Genomic DNA, 18,709 nt, shown 5'->3' with positions numbered 1-18,709 from the left:
TTCCATTCTAGGTTACAGGTCTAATATGTATCTTTCTACATTTCCTTGAGGGCTTCAGGCCAATTTTATTCTTGAGAAAGAAATCCACACTCTGTAAGCATTTGGAATTATTCCCCCTACACATTCAATGCCATAGCTACTGTTCTCTTTTCCAGAGTCAGCCCTTTCTCTCAGTGGATCAACAGCTGACATTACTACTACCTACTTAATTAAGAAATAAAAGATCTAGCCAGAAGCATTCGCGGCACATGCTCCTTTTATTTTTATTTTCATTGTTATACTTCTTCTATTTACTCATCTATTTCAGTATTAAGTTGAGGAAAATTGTTCTGAAATACTCTGGCAGCTTTAGGGACAACTTGAAAATGCGTGGGCTGCAAATCAGCTAATTTTTCAGGCATATCACAAAAGAATTTTAAGTTGTATTTTAAAATTTGCTGTTATCCAACACAGCAGAGATAAAATTTATCATAACAATTAGTGACTTAAAGCCACAATAAAAGAATTTCAAGTTTACCTTTAACTGTGAGATTCTCAAAGCATTTTAATTCAGTCATAAACTACAGAAGGCTTCAAAAAGCAACTGGTAAATTGCTAGTAACTACACCAGAAAGAACCCATATGACTTGACCATTACAGAATTCAAGACCAAGATATTCAGGAATACCTGCATGATGAAATGCCACTCCCCATGGCAAAGTACGTTGGAGCACAGAGTCCAGGCCTGAGATAGAACGCTTTAGCTGATCCAGAACCTCATCGATCCCTTCTCTGTCCACAGCAACTGGGCAAAGGGCTGAGTTTTTTGCAGAACCTTGAGAGAGAAAATATTTTTACAGTTTCCACTAAAAATAATTTTCATTAAAGGCACTGGGCATACTACAGTCTTCTATTAACTACTTTTCTCTTACTATCAGCCTGTTGCAAATTGTAGAATTCCCTGGCAACGATGTCTGCCAGCTTCTCACACCAGTTCTTGGATGGACAGAAAAGCAGGACTGAATGGCCATCACAAACAGTCTCATAGCACAGGCTCACAACATGGTCTTCATCTCCCTGAATTAAAACAAAATATTTTCAATGCACTCTCACACTGAATGGGGTTTGTAAATGTTGTCATTCTTCTGTGTCACAGTAGGAATCTTCTACTTCAAGTCAGAAAGAGGAGCAAACAAAGAAGATGGAGCACTGTTATCTCAGTTTCTGTCTTGCTTTAGGAAGTCCAAGCACTAGGATGATCACATTGTTGAGGACAGCCCTAGACCTACCCATGAATAAATCCAAGGTTTTACGTCTTGCTTTCATAAATCTGTTTCTGAAAATAAAGGCCACACAGTGCACAAAAAAAATCACTGCAACCTCTACGTTGTGGCTAACAGCTGCGGGGAACAACCAAGAAGAGCCCCAAAGGAAAACACCGCTCTATGGCAACTCAGGAAGACTTATCAGCTAGGATGTCTGAACTAAAAGCATGAGATGTAGTAGTCTGAGCATCCCCAATAAGATGCACCCAGCAAGCACTGCTGACCAAAGATTGCAAGTGTTCAGAGCACAGTGGAAAGCTTTTATGGATACTTGTATGGATGTGCATGCAAAACCCTACTGTTACAGCTTGCCTTTTTGGTTTTAAGATCCTAAGAGAGTTCTTGCAGCTGATCTGTTTTGCTTAGCTAAGCCAGATTCTCTTCCAGCAAGCAAGCCAAAGGAGGAAGAGAAAAAAGGTAGGCGTATGGTGAGAAATAAAAAGTACTGAAATGCAAATGAAAACAGGGGACCAATGGCAGGAACTGCATATACACATCAAAAGCTCAGTAAGGATTCAGCCAAATTCAGCAGGAAGTGGTGAGGTCATCAAGTTCCCTTTCCTCATCCAGTTTGAGGCACAGAACAGAATTCTGAAGGTCCAGTGATAGATTTCAAGCCCAAGAGGATCACCTGGTCTTATAAAATAGGCCAACTCCCTTCAACTGTTGAGTTATAAGCCTAGTTTAGCTCTTTCTCTCACTTTAGCACCTATCCAAAGCAACTACTTCAAAAAATATCCAGAAAAGGAGATGCAACATCACCTTCATCACCAATATGAGCACATAAAAGCAAGCCTCCAGATATTCTTGTCACAAATATTTCCTTTTGTTTCTAGGATCCTTTTTTTTTTGCTGTGCCACCATGCTACTGACAACAGAATGTTTGTGCACAACGAGAACTGGGTGCAAAACATTCCAAAATACTGCTGGCATTCAGCCCATATTGTCCAACTACTACACTAGTATTACACAAAGCAGTTGAAAGGACTGGGGAAAGAATTCACCATTCAAAGACTTCACAGAAAAGGAACCTACAAGTAGGAAGTGCAAATTTCCCATTTCTACCCATTTGATCCTTCCAAATCATTACAGTACGTTACTCTTAACTTTTCATACCCTTTACAAGTGCGCAAAAGGGCTAAATACTGAAAACGGATTCAGAAGAATCAGGATGGACATCTGCCTCCTAATCACTGACAAAATTGGATCATTTAGCAGTTTAACATAAGCAGGTTCAATACCAGATTTTAATACAAATATATTCTCCCAAGGATTAATGCAAATTCCTTGGCCTAACCAGGAAATACTTACCTTCACTTATGAAAGTGAAGTAGATTCCAGGACACAAGATAGGGTGGCAGGTAAGGGGACAATCAAACTCTTTATATCTGTCAAGTGCTCAGAAACAAGATAGCTGCAAAGTCAACTTTGTCTTCAAGTCAGATTCAAGAAACTTCAAGAACTTCATGAGCGTGACTGTGTTTTGTTTTGTTTTTTGTTTAAATCAGTAGAAGACAAAAAAAATTGTCCTTAGTTTGAGCATACAATCTATGAAGTAAACAATGAAGTTGGGAATGTCATCTTTTTTTTTTTTAAAAAAAAAAAAAAAGAAAACAAACCAAAAAACATACCAGTAGCTGTCTTTTTAACTTTAGCTGTACAAAACGTGTTATCCCAAAGCCACTGCTCAGTTTTGTTACCTTCACTTGAAGCTTGGGCTGGAATTCTCGCACTAAATTCATGGAGGAGTCATAAATGTTGCTGCCAATTTTCACCCACTCCTTGAGGGGCACAGGGCGAAAATCCGTACAGTATAGCTCTGCATCTAACCATGAGGCTAGGAGTCCCAAGTTAGGGAGGGTAGCACTCATGCCTACTATCTGTATCCCACCAAAACCAGGACCAGTCAGCTTCGCTTGTCTAGAAGTCGTTAAAAGAAAATGAAAGTTAGTGACGACACAGTCTACTGTTCTGGAAAACAGCATTCAAAAACACTAACTCAATCTACTTCCGTCTGGGGTCTAAAGTGCAAAGCTATTTTTTTCAACTTCTTGAAAAAAGAAACAAGCCACTATTTTTAGCAAACACCATGTCAGGTCATGCATTGATAATTCAAGATAATTCAACTTTTTACCATCTTGAACCTAAAATTTAACCTTCTTTAGGTAACAACAGCCATAACCTGACTGCATATTTGGAGAAACTGAAAACAAGTAAATAAATCAACTATTTCCTTGCCATTAACAAAAACATGGAAATAAAGGAATCGTTCAGTCTCCACTGCAGTCTTTCTAAGTTTAAATGCATTAATTAAAATGCTTCCATTTGTTTCAATTTCAGGACAAATAATACTAGACTAAGGTATTCCTAAAGTTGGGAACCAAAGCCCTTAGTTCACAAAGAAAAAAGCAGCTTCAGTTCTCAAAGTGCTCCATTAAAGGTAGTGAGAAATAATGGACTCTTAACAGACTTGAAAACACAAACCATTAATTTAGATCTCCAAACTTACGTTTTAATTCAGGCTTTTGCATCCACACAATGCTCCTAAGCCTACGTTTAAAAACTACTCATTTGCATTGCACTGAGCCATAAATTGAGACTTAAAAAAAGAGAAAGGTCTGACAAATCAATGTGAGCTCAGAAACAGCCTGAACCTTCTTGGAAGATCATGGTAGTCCTGACAAAGACAACACAGAGCAAACAAGACTACCCAGAAGCTAGAGTAAAAAAGTGCAGTCACTGGCAAGACAGAAATAAGGAAGATGTGGAGAGGCAGACTCTCTTATACAAGCTCTTCAAGCATTTGCTAGTACAGCTTCCCCACCTAGGTTGCAAATTTCCCCCCCTGAAGCAACTTTTGATCTTCAAGGATTAAAAAAATACAACAGTCTCTCTGACTGGGGAGGAGAAAAATCTGCTGCGGAATTTTGGCTGGGTCTGCAAAAGCCTCATGGAGAAGCAAGGACATCCACATTGACAACAGCCACCAGAGAACATTCTCTTGGTGCAAAGACACAGCCTTATACTTCAGTGGGACCTCCCCCTAACCACTTAGAAAGCTCTTATAAGCACTTGCTCATTCATGATAATAGGTCAGGCTGGCTACTGTTTAAAGAATTTGGATAAAGTGGCTCCCATTAAATTAAAAAAAAAAAAAAAAAAAAAAGCACCACAGACTTGGGAGGATGTTTGAGAGAAAAAGTGGTCTTCAACTCCAGGAATCTCAAGTGGATTCCAAAACAAAAATAATGGCCACCTCCTTCATGTCAGTAAGTGGTACGGGGAACCCCTGTCAACTTGACCATGACAGAGAGATGAAGGATCTGGGCCCCAGCACCTATATGGTGAAGGCTGAAGTATTGTGTCCCAGGACCATTCCTTGATGCATCTGTCCCTTTTTCCCTGACAAATGTTTTCTCCTTCCTGCTTCTTCAATGCAAGGGAGGAAAGCAAGAGAGCAGTCCTGGATCTGTGCTGTAGATACATGGTAAGCCAAGGTAAAAGGAGTGGCAAAGCCAGTGTACTGGCTTCCAGAACTTACAGGGAGAATATGAGAAAAAGCCAGAGGTGATTAGACCCAGAACATCGCTGAATCCTGGAAATCAGGATGGGAAATACCGGCTAAAACGTCTGGTGGAGAGCCAATGTAAAAATGGCAGTTCCCCCAGAACTAAACAGGTAGTCTGTGCTTAGCCCAGCACTGGTACGACTCGCAAGGCAGGAAGCAGTGGAGAAAACTGGCAAAATTTCACTTTTGGTGCTAAGGGAACAGTTGATTTTGACTCTTCTCTCAGCACCACCAGTAAAGATTACGAAGACCGATACACCATCTCCTCCATTTGCCTTTGTCTGTGTTCAGGCACTACAGAGCAGCTGGACAGTTTGGTGCTGGGGATCTAGATACTGAATTCTTAAAAGCCTCTAAAGCTGTTCTGAAACATTTAATCTGTTCCCCAGTGTCCAATCAGTTGTGCTAAAGGCAAGAAACCATGCAACCACTAGGCTATCGCATGTTATAAGCGAAACCACAGATCACCCTGAGCAGTGCTAACTAAGCAGGATGCCGGCACATCCTCTTAAGTCTTCTGATCAGTTCACCTTGACAAGTTAACAACATGCCTACTCTTCCACAATACCTGAACGTTTCAGTAGGATAAATACCCCATTCCATGAAACACTGAAAAATTAAGCAGGGCAAGTCCACTAGCAAAAACATTAAAAGAAATCCAAAGTTTTTTAAAAAAATTAAATAGGCTAAAAAAGTAAATGAAAGCTTCAGCCTTATTTCTTTTCCCGAGAGAATGGATCCCATGGTAGCACACAAATTCAAAACCATGAGGAAAAGAGGTTTTGACTACAACTGCAGGCCCCTGAGAGGTGGTATGATGAGACCTTAATAACCAAAATAGTCTAGGTCATCACTCTCATAAAAACCCTGGAGCTAACCCAAATTTCCAATCACCCAGAGAACAAAATATTTAGAGCCATCCATAATTTAGCATTAAAAGACAAACACCCTGGTCTACCCACCGTTTTGCAACCTTCTCTGTAACATATCTAACTTTGGTCAGAAGGAGTTCCAGTAGATATCCTCGATGAGAGTCTCCCAGCATGTGCAACTCATCCACAACCACCACTCCTGATAAAGAGAAGCACTCAGGTTATATCTGACCAAACTCCAAACTAAGAACAGATAGCCTCCATCCTTTCATATTCTACATGGTGAACTGATATTTATATTCACAAATCCAGCTGGGCTTACCAACACTGCTATAGCTTCCTTCTGTCACTGATTCTTCTAAGAGAGGCAAACCATGACCAATGTCATAACATGTCACACCCCCCACAACCTCACACACACACACAATCAGCTTTTAAAAAAAATAAAAATAAATAGGTTGAGTTGTTAGTCTGGCCACCACGCAAAACAGTATTGTAGCATTTATACTGTAACCTCTCCGCAAGTAAAAACCCCCAGGCTTCAGAATATCTGGAAAGGAACATTCCCAAATGAGCTAATCGAAAGCTTTGTTGACATCACTGTCCTAGTTAAAAACATTACTCCTTACTAATACAGCAATGTCAGAAAAAAAACCTAGAGCAGATGTAATTACACTGGCATAGCCTGCTTCCTATTATATCTTTTCTCACCAAACCAAACCTGAATGAGCTCTACTATTTAGTTTTGACTTTCTAATGAAAAAATCCTTACATGACTGCTCTGTTGTCATCCTACCTCCTGCAAACGACTTTTTAATCTATTAGCCACCTCCATCAAATTTGTAAGATGTGTAGAAATACTGAAAAGAATAACGTCTAAAAATCTTTCCGAATATCAGCAGCTGGAGACAACAGACCAGATTAGGGTCTCCCCTTAGGAGAAAACACAGAGCCACTACAACTCAGCCACCTAGCACACATCCCAACTAGCAGCAATATGTACCCTTTCTGGCCAGCTGCCAGGGTCACAGAACATGGAAGAGGCTGAAGGAAGGTTTAAAAAAAAAAAAAAAAAGCAGGGCATAGAGTACACCAAGCTTCATTAGTTCTGCTGCTGTGATCTTTTTTTGTCTTTGGTGCAGCTATGTAACATCTTCCTGGTGCAGCTAAAATAGCAGGAGCTTAAGGGCAAATGTGACCTTATATTATCTGTTTCAACGGTATTTTTCCTTCTCATTTTTTTTCTCTCCTTCCTACGTATGTTCCTTCTCTCTCCATCTGTTTTCTCCCCCCTTCTCTTTCAAGCCACTTAAGTTAGAAAAGAGTGTTGCACTGCTTCATCAGCCTCTTTTACAAACTCCCACCCATCCAGTTCCTCTGTCTTCCTGTACTTCCTCTATTCTGCGCTCATTTGTAAAAAATGGTAATTCGTTGGTCACCAAATAGATATTTATTTAGCTACCAGAAAAAGCTTCTCCCTGCTTCCCCGTACAATAGTCTGCCTGAATTCTTCCAGCAGCTGAGACAGGACAGTGAATCAGATATCTACCAAAGTAAAATTCATACAAGTTACCTTTCCAGTCTTTGTGCCAAGCAGTAGCTCATTTTGGTTCCTGAAATGAAGCATAGAACACTAGTGGTACCTACAGGCCAAAGCACAGGCAATGCCACTATTTGTTGTATGGGCCACTTGTTCTATACCTTCTGCTGCTACTCAGCTATAATAAATATTCAAACCCACGCTAAACCTGTGTACTGTATTACCCTGGCAGTCTGCGAGCTGGTGAGACCTGACTGTCACACATGCACAGTGCTCTCCTCTATTCAGGCAGTACTCAGAACACGCCCACTGGGATAAAAGAGCAGGAGCAATCAGGGAACCAGTATTTTTCACAAAGCCATCCTCATCTTAAAATGGAATTGCAGCCAAGGAGGACTACAGGTCCCAGCATGCAGTGGTATTTTCTACTCAACAAGATCAGGAGTGCAAGTGGGGCCAGAATTTCATCATACTGCATTGCTACTGAAAACGAGGCTAGCCTCAGTCTCCTCGTTCTGTCTGCAAATTAGGTGTGTCCCTAGAAGACTGCTGAAAAAAACCCACTAAAAAGTACCCAAGAGCTATCATACATGTTTACTGTAGAATAACTAGGCTGCTTTAAGTCCACATCCTGTTTAAAACGAAAAAGTTCTGAATGACAGGCAGGGAGGATTTGATTTTTTTTTTTAAATACAATTAAACTAGTAATTTTTTAACTTCAAGTTTAAATTAAGAAAGAAACAAGTTAAATATCACAACAGCACATTACAAATCCATTCCCAGCTGACATGTTGAGAAGGCAGCAGGTTCTTTTCTAATCTGCTTTCCTAAAAATTTCTTCAGCAACAGTGTCAAGAAGCTGAACAAGAGGAATATTATCTCCTGTGTACCTGGATGTTCAAAACTGACATACGTTATATAATAATTAGCAACACAAAATTGCTTTTAACGGCTTCATATAGCAAAGAGAGCTCTGCCAGGCAGAGGATTTGAGTTTCTCTTGACAATTTCCAAAGGCAACTCGAGCTATCAGCAGGGGGTTGACATCAACAAAAGGAACAGCTCAAGCTTGAGATGGAATCCAGCCAGAATTGGAGTCATCTCCCAGTAACTCATCTCAAAAGATAAAACACCCTCGTTACAAACCGGTCTAAATTTAGACTTAATTAGAAGATGAGGTACAATCTTGCAGTTTCAGACAAGCTTGCTTTAGGTGACAGTTAAACTGGCATTTTCAGCTTTTAAGAAAATTTATCTCCAAATAGAAAATTTGTCAACTTCTTAATTTAAAGGTGATTTTAAACTCAAATTTAATTTAAAAATTAATTTCAAATAAGCATATAAAGAAAAAAAAACATTTTTACCCTTATTTCAGTTATACGGTCATATTGGGGCATAAGGGAAATGAAGGGTTGCAGCAGAGGTGTTTTCAAATGGTGAAAGAAAAACATCATGCTTTAAGGAGGTATCAGTGTTGAGGACACATATTCAAACTCAAATCTTGTAATCACTTGGCTGGTTATACTTATATGACTCTTCCCAGGTACATTCATCTTAGAGAGCACAAGAAAATGTAGAGATAGAATGGAGGTACCAACCAAAGGGATTTGGCATATCTCTAGCTTCTGAAAGATGACATCATTAAACCATACATTTTAGCATACTGAGTATGCTTCCAAGGCACCCAAGCCAACATAAACATGAACATCATGACCCCACTCTCTGCCTTATGCTGGCAGTACAGCTTGTACAGTGTGGTGACCCAGGATCAAACTAACCCTACTTAAAAGAAACAAAACACCCCTAAACTAAGTAGCCATATATTGAAATGGCTAACTGCATGATCGCCAGTTCTCTTGCCAGGGAAGGGATGAAAACACACATTCAAGAATGGGGCTGGACTCCAGGAGCCTCAATTCTAATGAGCTTAAAATGCTGCATAACCATAGTCATCCACTCATCTTCCAGCCCACTGGCAGTCTAAAGCATTCATTGTGATCCAGCCCCTATAGATCCAGGTGTGAATGTATTATCCCATGATCTCACACTCTGACAAAACCTGCAAGGCTTTATTTCCCTTATTCTCTCTTGTGTTTAAAAAACTCTTCTGGTATACAATGCTGCAGAATGTTATGACACCAGATGGACATGGAATAGCAGTTTCATAGGTGGAGGTCTCAGACCAGTTTGATACTCATCTAGTTTTCCAATTTTTATATTCTTAAAATAGCAACCAGCTACGTTAGAGGCCAGAGTGAAGATGGGAGGGATTACTGTATAAAATACAACTGGGTATAGCTTTACTGAGCAGGGAAACAAAGCGAACAACTCCTGACTGGACTGGGAAAACACAGCGCTCTCCAAGTGCGCACTAGAAACACAGGGCTTCTTCAGGTTTATATCTCCTCCCAAATACTAAATGAATACCATTATCTAGTGGCCATCAGGGCCGCGGTGACCCAGAAGTCTATCTTACAAGGACAGAGGGCTTTTGAGCCAAGTACAAGAGAGAAATGAATGTCACAGCCCTCCTCGTCACCATGCCTACTAGTCACTCTGCCTACTCAGCGGAGCTCTGTGTAACCTGGACCCAGATGAGCACCAATTCCTCCTCTTCCTTGAGCTAAGTGAAGATAAACCATGGATGCCACAATCTTTGTCCCGAATAAACGAACATACATACATACATTCTTGAACTCAAACATATCCCAGACCTTTAATTCAATTTCATTAATTAGAAGACATTTTTTAGCTATGGGAATCACTGCTTATTGCAGCTAATCACTGTCTATGGATTGTCATCCGTGTCAGATAAACTAAACCTGCAGCTTCTACCTACTTACTCCCCAGCCACTGAGCTATGTAGAACAGTCCTGATTGCATTCCTAAATCCAAATCAGAGGTGCTCTGAAAGAAGAAAAATTGCTCAATTTTTCTATATGGCATGTCTGACACATACAGAACTGAGCAAATACAAATTATCCCATGATTTCACATGTACTCAGAGTATGTAATGAACCTTATCCCCCCAATGGTCAAGCCTTAGTATTTTACCCAGTGAGTCCATTTTGTTTTCTTCTATTAGTCTATTGATTAGACCGTTGGCTTTCTCAATGGTGCAGACAGCAACATCCAGGGCAGAGAAACGTCCAGCAGGAGACATGCTTCCCATGTAGCCTTCAACTCTCACATCCACCTCCTGAAAGAGGGCCTGTTTTTCAAGGATACAGAATGTCATGCCTAGGTTATAACTCTGCTGACCAATGCCTGCTGGCATCACATCAAAGCCTGCATCCTACAACCACAATTTCCAGTATTTATAATGCCAACTAATCAGATTAAAGCCACAGCTCAGCCAGTTACTGCTACTTTTTTATTTTCCCATTGTCATTTTTTAATTTCCAAAGCAGAAACCACACAGTACACATTGCAGGATAAAGTGTGCATAACTGAGTAAGAGATGGGGACTACTGTTTTGTATGAAAACATCTACTATTAAGAAGGTTAGAGAACACACAGTGCAACAGTTTATAATACCAGTGGGTTATGTACAAAGAAGCCTTGCTCCTGAGAAATCGGGCAAAAGCCAAATGTGGGACCCCAAACACAAAGATGTCACTTCTCCCAGCTGAAAGTCAAGAAACGACGACTTCTCTTCTTCCACGGCGTATTACTGCAGCACCAAAACTTAGGCACATTACACACTGCATTAACAAAAGGTACAAATGTTTGAACCAGATGGGTAAGATACCATATGATTTCAAGTATGTGCAGCTACAGCCAAACCTTAGTCCAGGAGTAGTAGAACACAGTGTCAATAATCCCCCAGCTTTACAAGGTTAAAGCAAAAGTGTATCTCCATTATCAATCACTACAAAGTAGCTTTTGCACTCAGATTGTAACATTTCCCAGCAATTTGGAAGGTTAAGATACCATCTCAGTTTACTAACACCCAAAATGTCTTAAATGTCAGAAACTATAACAAAAATGCCTGCTGGTTTTGTATTTGTTTTTAGTAATTGTTGTTACTTTGACATATTAGCTAATAAAAACAATGTTTTATATGAAGGTCTTTCAAGAAAAAATGTTTTTGTTTTAAAAAGACTGTTCCCACTCTAATTTTGTTTTTAAATAGCTGGGGAGAGGAAGCCAAGACATAACCACATTCTGTCAGAATATATTTTTAGCAAAGTCAAAGTGAAATCAAAGGCACAAAATTCTCATGGAACACCCCAAGGAAAGCTAAAATAAAAAGTTCCTTTTAGATAATGTTGACACCTTCCCTTTGTAGTTTTTCAGATACAATCTCTAATTAGAAAATTCCTTTAAAGTTTGTATATTATAAAATCTGTGAATAAATGCAAGTAACAATGCTTTAAAAGTCAAAGCTGAAATAAAATGTTTTAACTCCTTAAAATTTTTCCAAGTTTCCCTTTTTGGGTAAAACTTTCATTTTTTTATCTCCAACTTAGAACAAGAGCAAATTTTAAATTATCCACAAATCATTTCTGAAACAACTCTGCAAATTTTTTTTCCTCTAATGTATGCAAAAACTTCTAAGTGTTTAAAAATGTGACTCAACAACTACAACCCCTTCTTGAATGCTGCTTACCTGCAGATAAGACTTTTTCTCTTTGGCCACAGAGACAAAGGGAAGGATGAAAAGAGCTTTCTTACGAGTCTCCAGGACTCGTTTCAAAATAAGCAATTCTGCAACAAGAGTCTTTCCAGCACTGGTAGGAGCTGGGGAAAAAAAAAAATGTTGTTTTTTTTTTTTAAATTACTTTTAAAGTTAAAAAAAAAAAAAAATCCAAGGAACAAGCATCATCAAGCTAGCATAGGAAGCAGTTACTGGAGAACTTGGGGCAGGACTCTTCAACTGATGCCCCTCTCCAACAGCCACAACCACATTTGCAGTTAACGCCGTAAAGGGTCAAGAAGACTACAAAGTATTTCTCTTCTAGTCTCTTCCATCATGCTACCAAGGCTTGTGTTCTCATTTCTGCTCCAGAAGCAACAGCAGCTCAGAGATAAGCAAGGGGGAAAAAACCCAACCAAACAAAAAAACCCACTACAGTCTCTTGGTTGGACAGGAGACCTCAGCCACCACCTTACTGACCTAGCCCATAACTATATTAACCCCTCCTGGTTGGCGAGCATTGCTGTTTGCCACCTGTCAATCACAGAAAAACGTGGAGGAGATGCCACATCACAGGGGACAGCCATTACCCAGCAATCAGGCCCAAAGTCTTCTGGAGGCAAGGAAATAAAACTCAAATCCAAGTCTAAGAAAATCACCCACCCCTCTTCTAAGTTCTTCATTCTCCCAGTGCTGCTCTTGGACCTTCTTCCCGTGGAGAGTAGACACCCAAGTTGTCATTTCCCACAGATTTCTAGTCCACCAGTCCTACTTCTCCTTCTGCGTGCCCACCCCCCATACACTGGGTGAAGAGAAACAATAAAGGGACTGAAAAAATTAGATAGTATATAAAATTTTCAAAAGTATTTATATCTAACATTGCTCTTATCACTCAGTTCCTGATTGACATAGTCTGTAATAAAAAAAGAGAGTCATCATTAACTGACACCTAATTATCAGTTTCTAAGGGAACATTAAGAGAGAAAGTGGGGGAAAAAAGTCTCTCCTCACATCTGGAAAGGAGTCTATCAAGCCAGGTCTGAGGTACAGCAATGGGACAGATCTTAATGGGGTCTCTCCAGAAAAAAGAGGATCTTGACCTTTTTATCTGCCAGATCAGCACTCTTCAGCACAATATGTTCTTGTAAATGGCACCGGGAAAGTTAGGGGGGACTGGTTTTGTCAGATATTTGCATACCTGAGTAAACTAGGTTCTTCCCTTCTAGAACTTCTCCGAGCATTAGGCATTCTGCTTGCCAGTCAAACATCTGCACGACTCCCAGACTGTGGTATTTCTCCAGAACTGCTTTGGGAAGACCCCAGCTTGCAAGGAGCAACTTGTCTGCTTGGTCTTCAGGAACATTTACCCGCTGACACTGCCCTGGGATGCAAAAATAAAAAAAAAGTCAAGTATCATCCTTGAATCTGAAGTCACTTAGGTTATATACCTAAAGGTCAAAATTCTCTACAAGCTCCTGTATTATGAGAAAAGGTAACAAGAAACTATCTTCCCTATATTTTTCAATATTTCCTATGGATGTTTCACCATTCTTCTTATCTCCTGACATTTTCTCAAATTTTCCTCCTATAAGGTTTTCCACATTCAAATAATTTCTTCACCAAACTCTCGCTCTGATATTTGCTTTTGAGACACAGCAGCCATTACCAAATACATACTCAAACAGAGTTTCAGCACTGATTAATATAACAGCATTACAATGTATTTGCCATCTCATCCTTATCCAGACTGTTTCCTTTTTAAATTATTGCTACAGAGACTTCAGTAATCCTCACAGATTACAGAACTGCTCAGTCTTTTTTCTTGCTTTACAGATGAATTAAAAAAAACAACATAAACCAAACAAGCAGCTCAAGCTACTCTGCACAATGCATGTTACTTCAGTTTATCAACACTGATTAGTATCTTCACCACATTGCCAGTTCCTCTAGCTTAATTAAGTTCCTTGCTGCTTATTTGTCTTTATAACCCTAAATAATTTTGTGTCAGCTACAGATATTGTCTCCTCCCTCCCCTCCTCCTCCTCCCTTTCTCCAAATCATTGAGAAAACTCAAACTTTTTGTCCCTTTCCTCATCTGAGACAGAAAACAGGTTTCTGATCCACAGTAATGCCTCCCCTATCACCCATGATTTTATAGTTCCCATAACAGCATTTCGTGAAAGACCTTGTCAAATCAAGATGAAAAGCAAGTAATTGTGCGTACTGACTCTACTGTACCCATTCCTCTATTGGCACATTCAAAAAATTCTAAAAGAAATTTCCCTCCATTGTTGACAGCATAAGGGCAGGCTAGATCAGAAATACTAGTGTGCAAAAGCAGCCAGTATTTTACTCGCAATATACTAAAGGTTAACCCAAACTAGCTGTCACTGGTGCATGATTATTCTCCCCCGCACAAATATATTAAAAAGCTGATATAGTTTAGCTCTGAAAGCTTTGTTTCACTTTGTAGAATCAAAGTACTACACAAATACTAAACAAGAAGTTGAGTACCATCAGGAGAGAACAGCAGTATGTCAGGAAGCAGAATGGGCTTCCCAAGGGGAATTTAGAGGAGACCAGATTTATCTATCCTAAAATGTGACTAATATGGCAGAATTAGGATTCGGAATCATACAAAGAAAAAAAAAAATACCTACATGATGGGATCTCGAGCTTCTTTCCTAACATTAAAACCAATGAATTACATGTAAAAGATAGAATGAGTAAAGGACTATGTGATCCTGCTGTTTGAAGAATATCTGTAGATTAGCACTGAACATGAGTTTGAAAACTTGTGCCTTAGGGGTTCTTGAAGATGTATGTACAGAAGTATACCACTAACACTAACCTCTTTTTTTACCTACTAGAAAAATGCTAAGAAATAGTCAAAATGAGGAAGATACACATTGCTGGTTAAAAGCATTGGGCATTAGATTTCTCTGAAAGAAAACCCTTCGAGAACTTGGGCCAGTTGGACTCAGGAATGCTGCTTACTGAATTGTCTTTGTCCTGTGGAAATACATACATTGCCTTGCCCAGCTCCATTTGCAGGACCAGAAAAAATCATATCTTGCAGAATATAATCACATCAGGAAGAAGATATGTCATGACTGGAGAAGAGGCTGAGAGATGTAAATGCTTTAAAGAGTTACAGAAAAATTGCAAAAGAGATGAAGTTACAAGATATTATATAAACATCTTGATTTTGGATGTTATATACGTCTTGATGCTGTATACATCTTGATTTCTCTCTTGATTCAAGAGCACAATAAGCTGGTAAAATGTATTGCATCTAAAAGAATCACTTTAAGTGGTCCTGGCTGGCAGCAGGACCACTGTATATGATATCTTGCCACAAGATGTTTACATAACGCAAGATGTTTATATAACATCTTGTGTATATAGGCAAGATGTCATATTAAAAAACCTACTACAATTCTCTGCATTTGCAGGTATCAGGGCACCAACAAGGACCACTTAAAGTGATGCCTCTAGATGCAATACGTTTTATCAGCTTACTGTATTCTTGAATCAATTTAATAACGTAGGTAAAACTCGCCACATTTACCAAAGAATACAGACTATACTGATTGTTGTATTATGGTATCACCTAGAGGCTAAGTCAGGAATAAGGCCCACTATCAAATGACATACAATGAAACGAGCCCGACTTCAGAAGCGTGCATAGAACATAAATTTTCTTACCTTCCTCAACCGAACAGTGAATAGGGCAGGAAGATCTTTCGATTCGTATTTGTACGCTACCACCCTTGTTAACATAAACACGTACCTCAGCTACAGCCGCTGCCCTCAAGGTAGAAAGGAAAGGGCCAAGAGCCGGTGCTTCCGCCCGAGGGCAGCGAGTCGTTCCCGGGGCAAAGGCCCCGCACCCTGGGCCGGGAGAGGCTCAGAGGGTCCCCGACCCCTTTCAGCACCGCCCTGGGCCCGCCGGGCCCACCGCCGGCGGGAGGCGCCTCAGCGCCATGTTGCCTCATGGGGCAGCGGCAGGCAGGGGCCGCGGCCGCAAGCCCAGCGCGCCCTCGGCAGCCCCGCTTCCCCTCGCCCAGCACGTCCCGACCCCCCGCGCTGCGTTGTGGGACCGAGGACAGGGAAGGGAGGGCCGCGCTCTCCTCCGCCGGTACCTGCCGAGCCGGTGCCGGGGCTCCCGCTGCCGCGCAGGGAGAGGTCGAGGCCGGGCGGGGGGCTCAGCACAGCCCGGCAGGGAGCGGCGGGGCCGAGCGGGGTAGCCTTCCCCGCCCCGCGGGAGGCGGCCGGACCGCCCGAGCTGCCGCTGCGGAGCCCCGCGGCCGAGGCTGTGGCGACGCCGTTAAGAGTGACGCCGCCATCTTCCCGCCGCGCCATTCAAACCCCAGCACCGCCCCGCACGGCGGAGCCGGCGCCGCCCGACCCAGAGCGGCCGCTGGGCGGCTCTCCGCCCCCTGGCGGCTGCCGGCGGGCGCAGGTGCGGGGGCGGTCGGGCTGGGGGCAGCCTGCCAGGCGCCGGCCGCGCTACCTGCGGCCTGAGCGGGAGCAGGGAAAGGGCGGGAGCGGTGCCGCCTCCCTGTGCTCGGGGTGGGGAGGATGTTCCCGCAGCAAATTGGGTACCCACGACACCCCGGCATGCCTGAGACGTCTGGTCACGCTGCACGGCCCTGTAACTTAAAACTCTCCCGGGGTTGCTACTTCTGCAATTATACACCAATCGCAATTTCTAATTGCTGTTCTTTCCCAACAGAGGATTAGCTTTCCAAGTTGCCACACTCACCTTTGTCAAAGCATTTGTTTTAAATACAATGCCAAGACGACATTTGAATTTCTAAAAAAGTCATCCAAATCAGACTACTGGTTTTCTTTGTAAAAATATCTGGCTCTGTTTAAGCAATACACAGGAGTGCAGGTTATTCATGTTGTACAGGTGAAAGGTAATTAATGAAGCAACATGATGCACTCTGCTTCAGCAAAACAAGCATGCCACAAGCACACAGGCTTACCTTGTAGACAGAAAGACAGACTGAAATGATAAACAGGGAAAAGCACAAAGGACAAGGTCTTTCTGTTTTTAATGGCTCAGCTAGCCAAAATAACCTCTTCAGATTCTAAAAGAGTAGGGCTAGTTTCATCTCTCCCCAGTGACACGAATATCAGAAGCAGTTCTGTGAAAAATCTGCAATACCCAAAAAATGCAAGTCTTTGTCCATCGCCTGCAGAAGTGCTAAGTAGCATGATACACAATGGCTAACAACAGAGGGGGGAAATTAAGGCTTTTCTAAGTTGCTTTTAATTTTAACTTAAGAAAACACACTAATCTTTCCAGAAATCTTGACAACTAAGGCTGAACATTCAAAGTGGTTCCCGTAGCATGAACATATGCAGTATTTCCTTCTGTCCATCAGGAGTACATCTTTTATTTTGGGTAACACACACATACACACTCCACTCTCAGAAAAACTTCCTCTCCATGTTCTGTAGGTCTCTACAGAGAAGTGGATCACAGCTTGGAAGGCTGACTTCATGTGAAACAGTACCAGTGCTCGTTATCTCGAATACATACACGCATGCTCTCTGAGGCACCCAAGACCCATGTCCCTCAGCCTCTCTTCTCACAGGAACAGGTCATTGGCCCAGAAACACCGGGAAAATGGTTGGTGGTGAAAAGGACTAGGGAGTCAGGCGTGGAAGCAACGGCCTTCTTTCCAGTTGTCTTCCTTCGCAACAGCCTAAAACTTCTGTACCCATCTTTGTCCTGCATAAGGACAAAATTTCTGGCCCACAAAGATGAGCACATGGTCTCATTTCTGTCATTAAAGCAATCTCTTAAGATTAAATGGAATCAAAATCCTTTAAGAATACTGCTGTCATTTCAGACAATTATATTTGAATCAGTGTAAGGAATGGTCTAATGAACAGTCAACATCGTTAAATCCTCTTTAAACCAAGCAGCTCAAAGAGCTTATTTTGTTGTTAAAACAAAGTTTACAAAACCAGATGCTAATAGTAGGCTCTTCTGTGTTTCAAAGCCCAAGCACCAGAAAAGTACATGTGTTTTTTCTAAAGCAATTATTTTAATGAATTGACACTTAGAGGATGTATCCATCTTGCCACTCTGTAGACCAAAGGTTAAATGCATTAAAGGGAAGAGCGGCATACTTAAATCCTTAGTTGAAGACTCCTCGCTGCAGAAAACAATTCCCACAGCAGACTAACCATTTTCTGCATTAATATTGAAAAAATATTGAAGAAAATATTTCAGTAAAGATTTCTACTTAGTAACAATATATAATTCTATCGCACCAGAAAAAAGATCAGAATAAGCACTGTTGATATTTGAAATGCTCACAGCTTAGACATATTTCCTTTTAACATGTAGTTTTACAAATGCAGCACAAAATCTATTACTTCCCCATCACTTCATGTCCAATGAAGTACACTTCATGTACTCCCTGCAGCTTTGAAAAAGCCATTTAAAATATTAAAGGGGACTTTAATCTCCATTTTACTCTTTTTTAAGGGGAAAAAACAGGTGTTGCTAACTGAAAATTTTAATCCATTAAAAATAGTTTACAAAATTTGAGGACTAACTTACTTTACCAAAGTAGGAAAAAGGGCTAACTAGCAACCAGTCGAAGGATTTGGTTCCGTAAGTATGTGCACAGCTGGTTCATCAAGTCTCTGTTCTGTCCTTCAACCCAGTGCATTCTACTAATACATCATTTCCTTCTTTCTTCACATTCATTAAACACTTAAAGAGAAAACATCTACTAGTTTCTTTGGGACTTTGTTCTT

The 18,709-nt window shown here is 41.0% G+C and overlaps 2 protein-coding genes across 2 annotated transcripts in view; both read right to left on the bottom strand.

Moving 5' to 3' along the window:
* Positions 1-14,684, bottom strand: part of POLQ (DNA polymerase theta) — a 59,500-nt gene extending 44,816 nt beyond the window's left edge. Inside the window, exons 1-7 of the mRNA XM_075166301.1 lie at positions 13,122-14,684; positions 11,897-12,027; positions 10,339-10,495; positions 5,835-5,943; positions 3,005-3,224; positions 912-1,056; positions 668-814 (exon numbers count right to left, since the gene is read on the bottom strand). Of these exons, the coding sequence (XP_075022402.1) occupies positions 668-814; positions 912-1,056; positions 3,005-3,224; positions 5,835-5,943; positions 10,339-10,495; positions 11,897-12,027; positions 13,122-13,191 (979 nt within the window). The 5' untranslated portion in view covers positions 13,192-14,684. The remainder of the gene's footprint in view (positions 1-667; positions 815-911; positions 1,057-3,004; positions 3,225-5,834; positions 5,944-10,338; positions 10,496-11,896; positions 12,028-13,121) is intronic.
* A 2,829-nt stretch (positions 14,685-17,513) lies between these two features.
* METTL16 (methyltransferase 16, RNA N6-adenosine) overlaps positions 17,514-18,709 on the bottom strand; it is a 17,258-nt gene continuing 16,062 nt past the window's right edge. The window contains exon 10 of the mRNA XM_075163122.1: positions 17,514-17,688. Within this exon, the coding sequence (XP_075019223.1) occupies positions 17,514-17,688 (175 nt within the window). The remainder of the gene's footprint in view (positions 17,689-18,709) is intronic.

The sequence above is a fragment of the Calonectris borealis genome, chromosome 1 (genome assembly GCF_964195595.1).
Source record: "Calonectris borealis chromosome 1, bCalBor7.hap1.2, whole genome shotgun sequence".
Lineage (NCBI taxonomy): Eukaryota > Metazoa > Chordata > Aves > Procellariiformes > Procellariidae > Calonectris > Calonectris borealis.
This window is presented reverse-complemented; position numbering and strand designations above follow the sequence as displayed.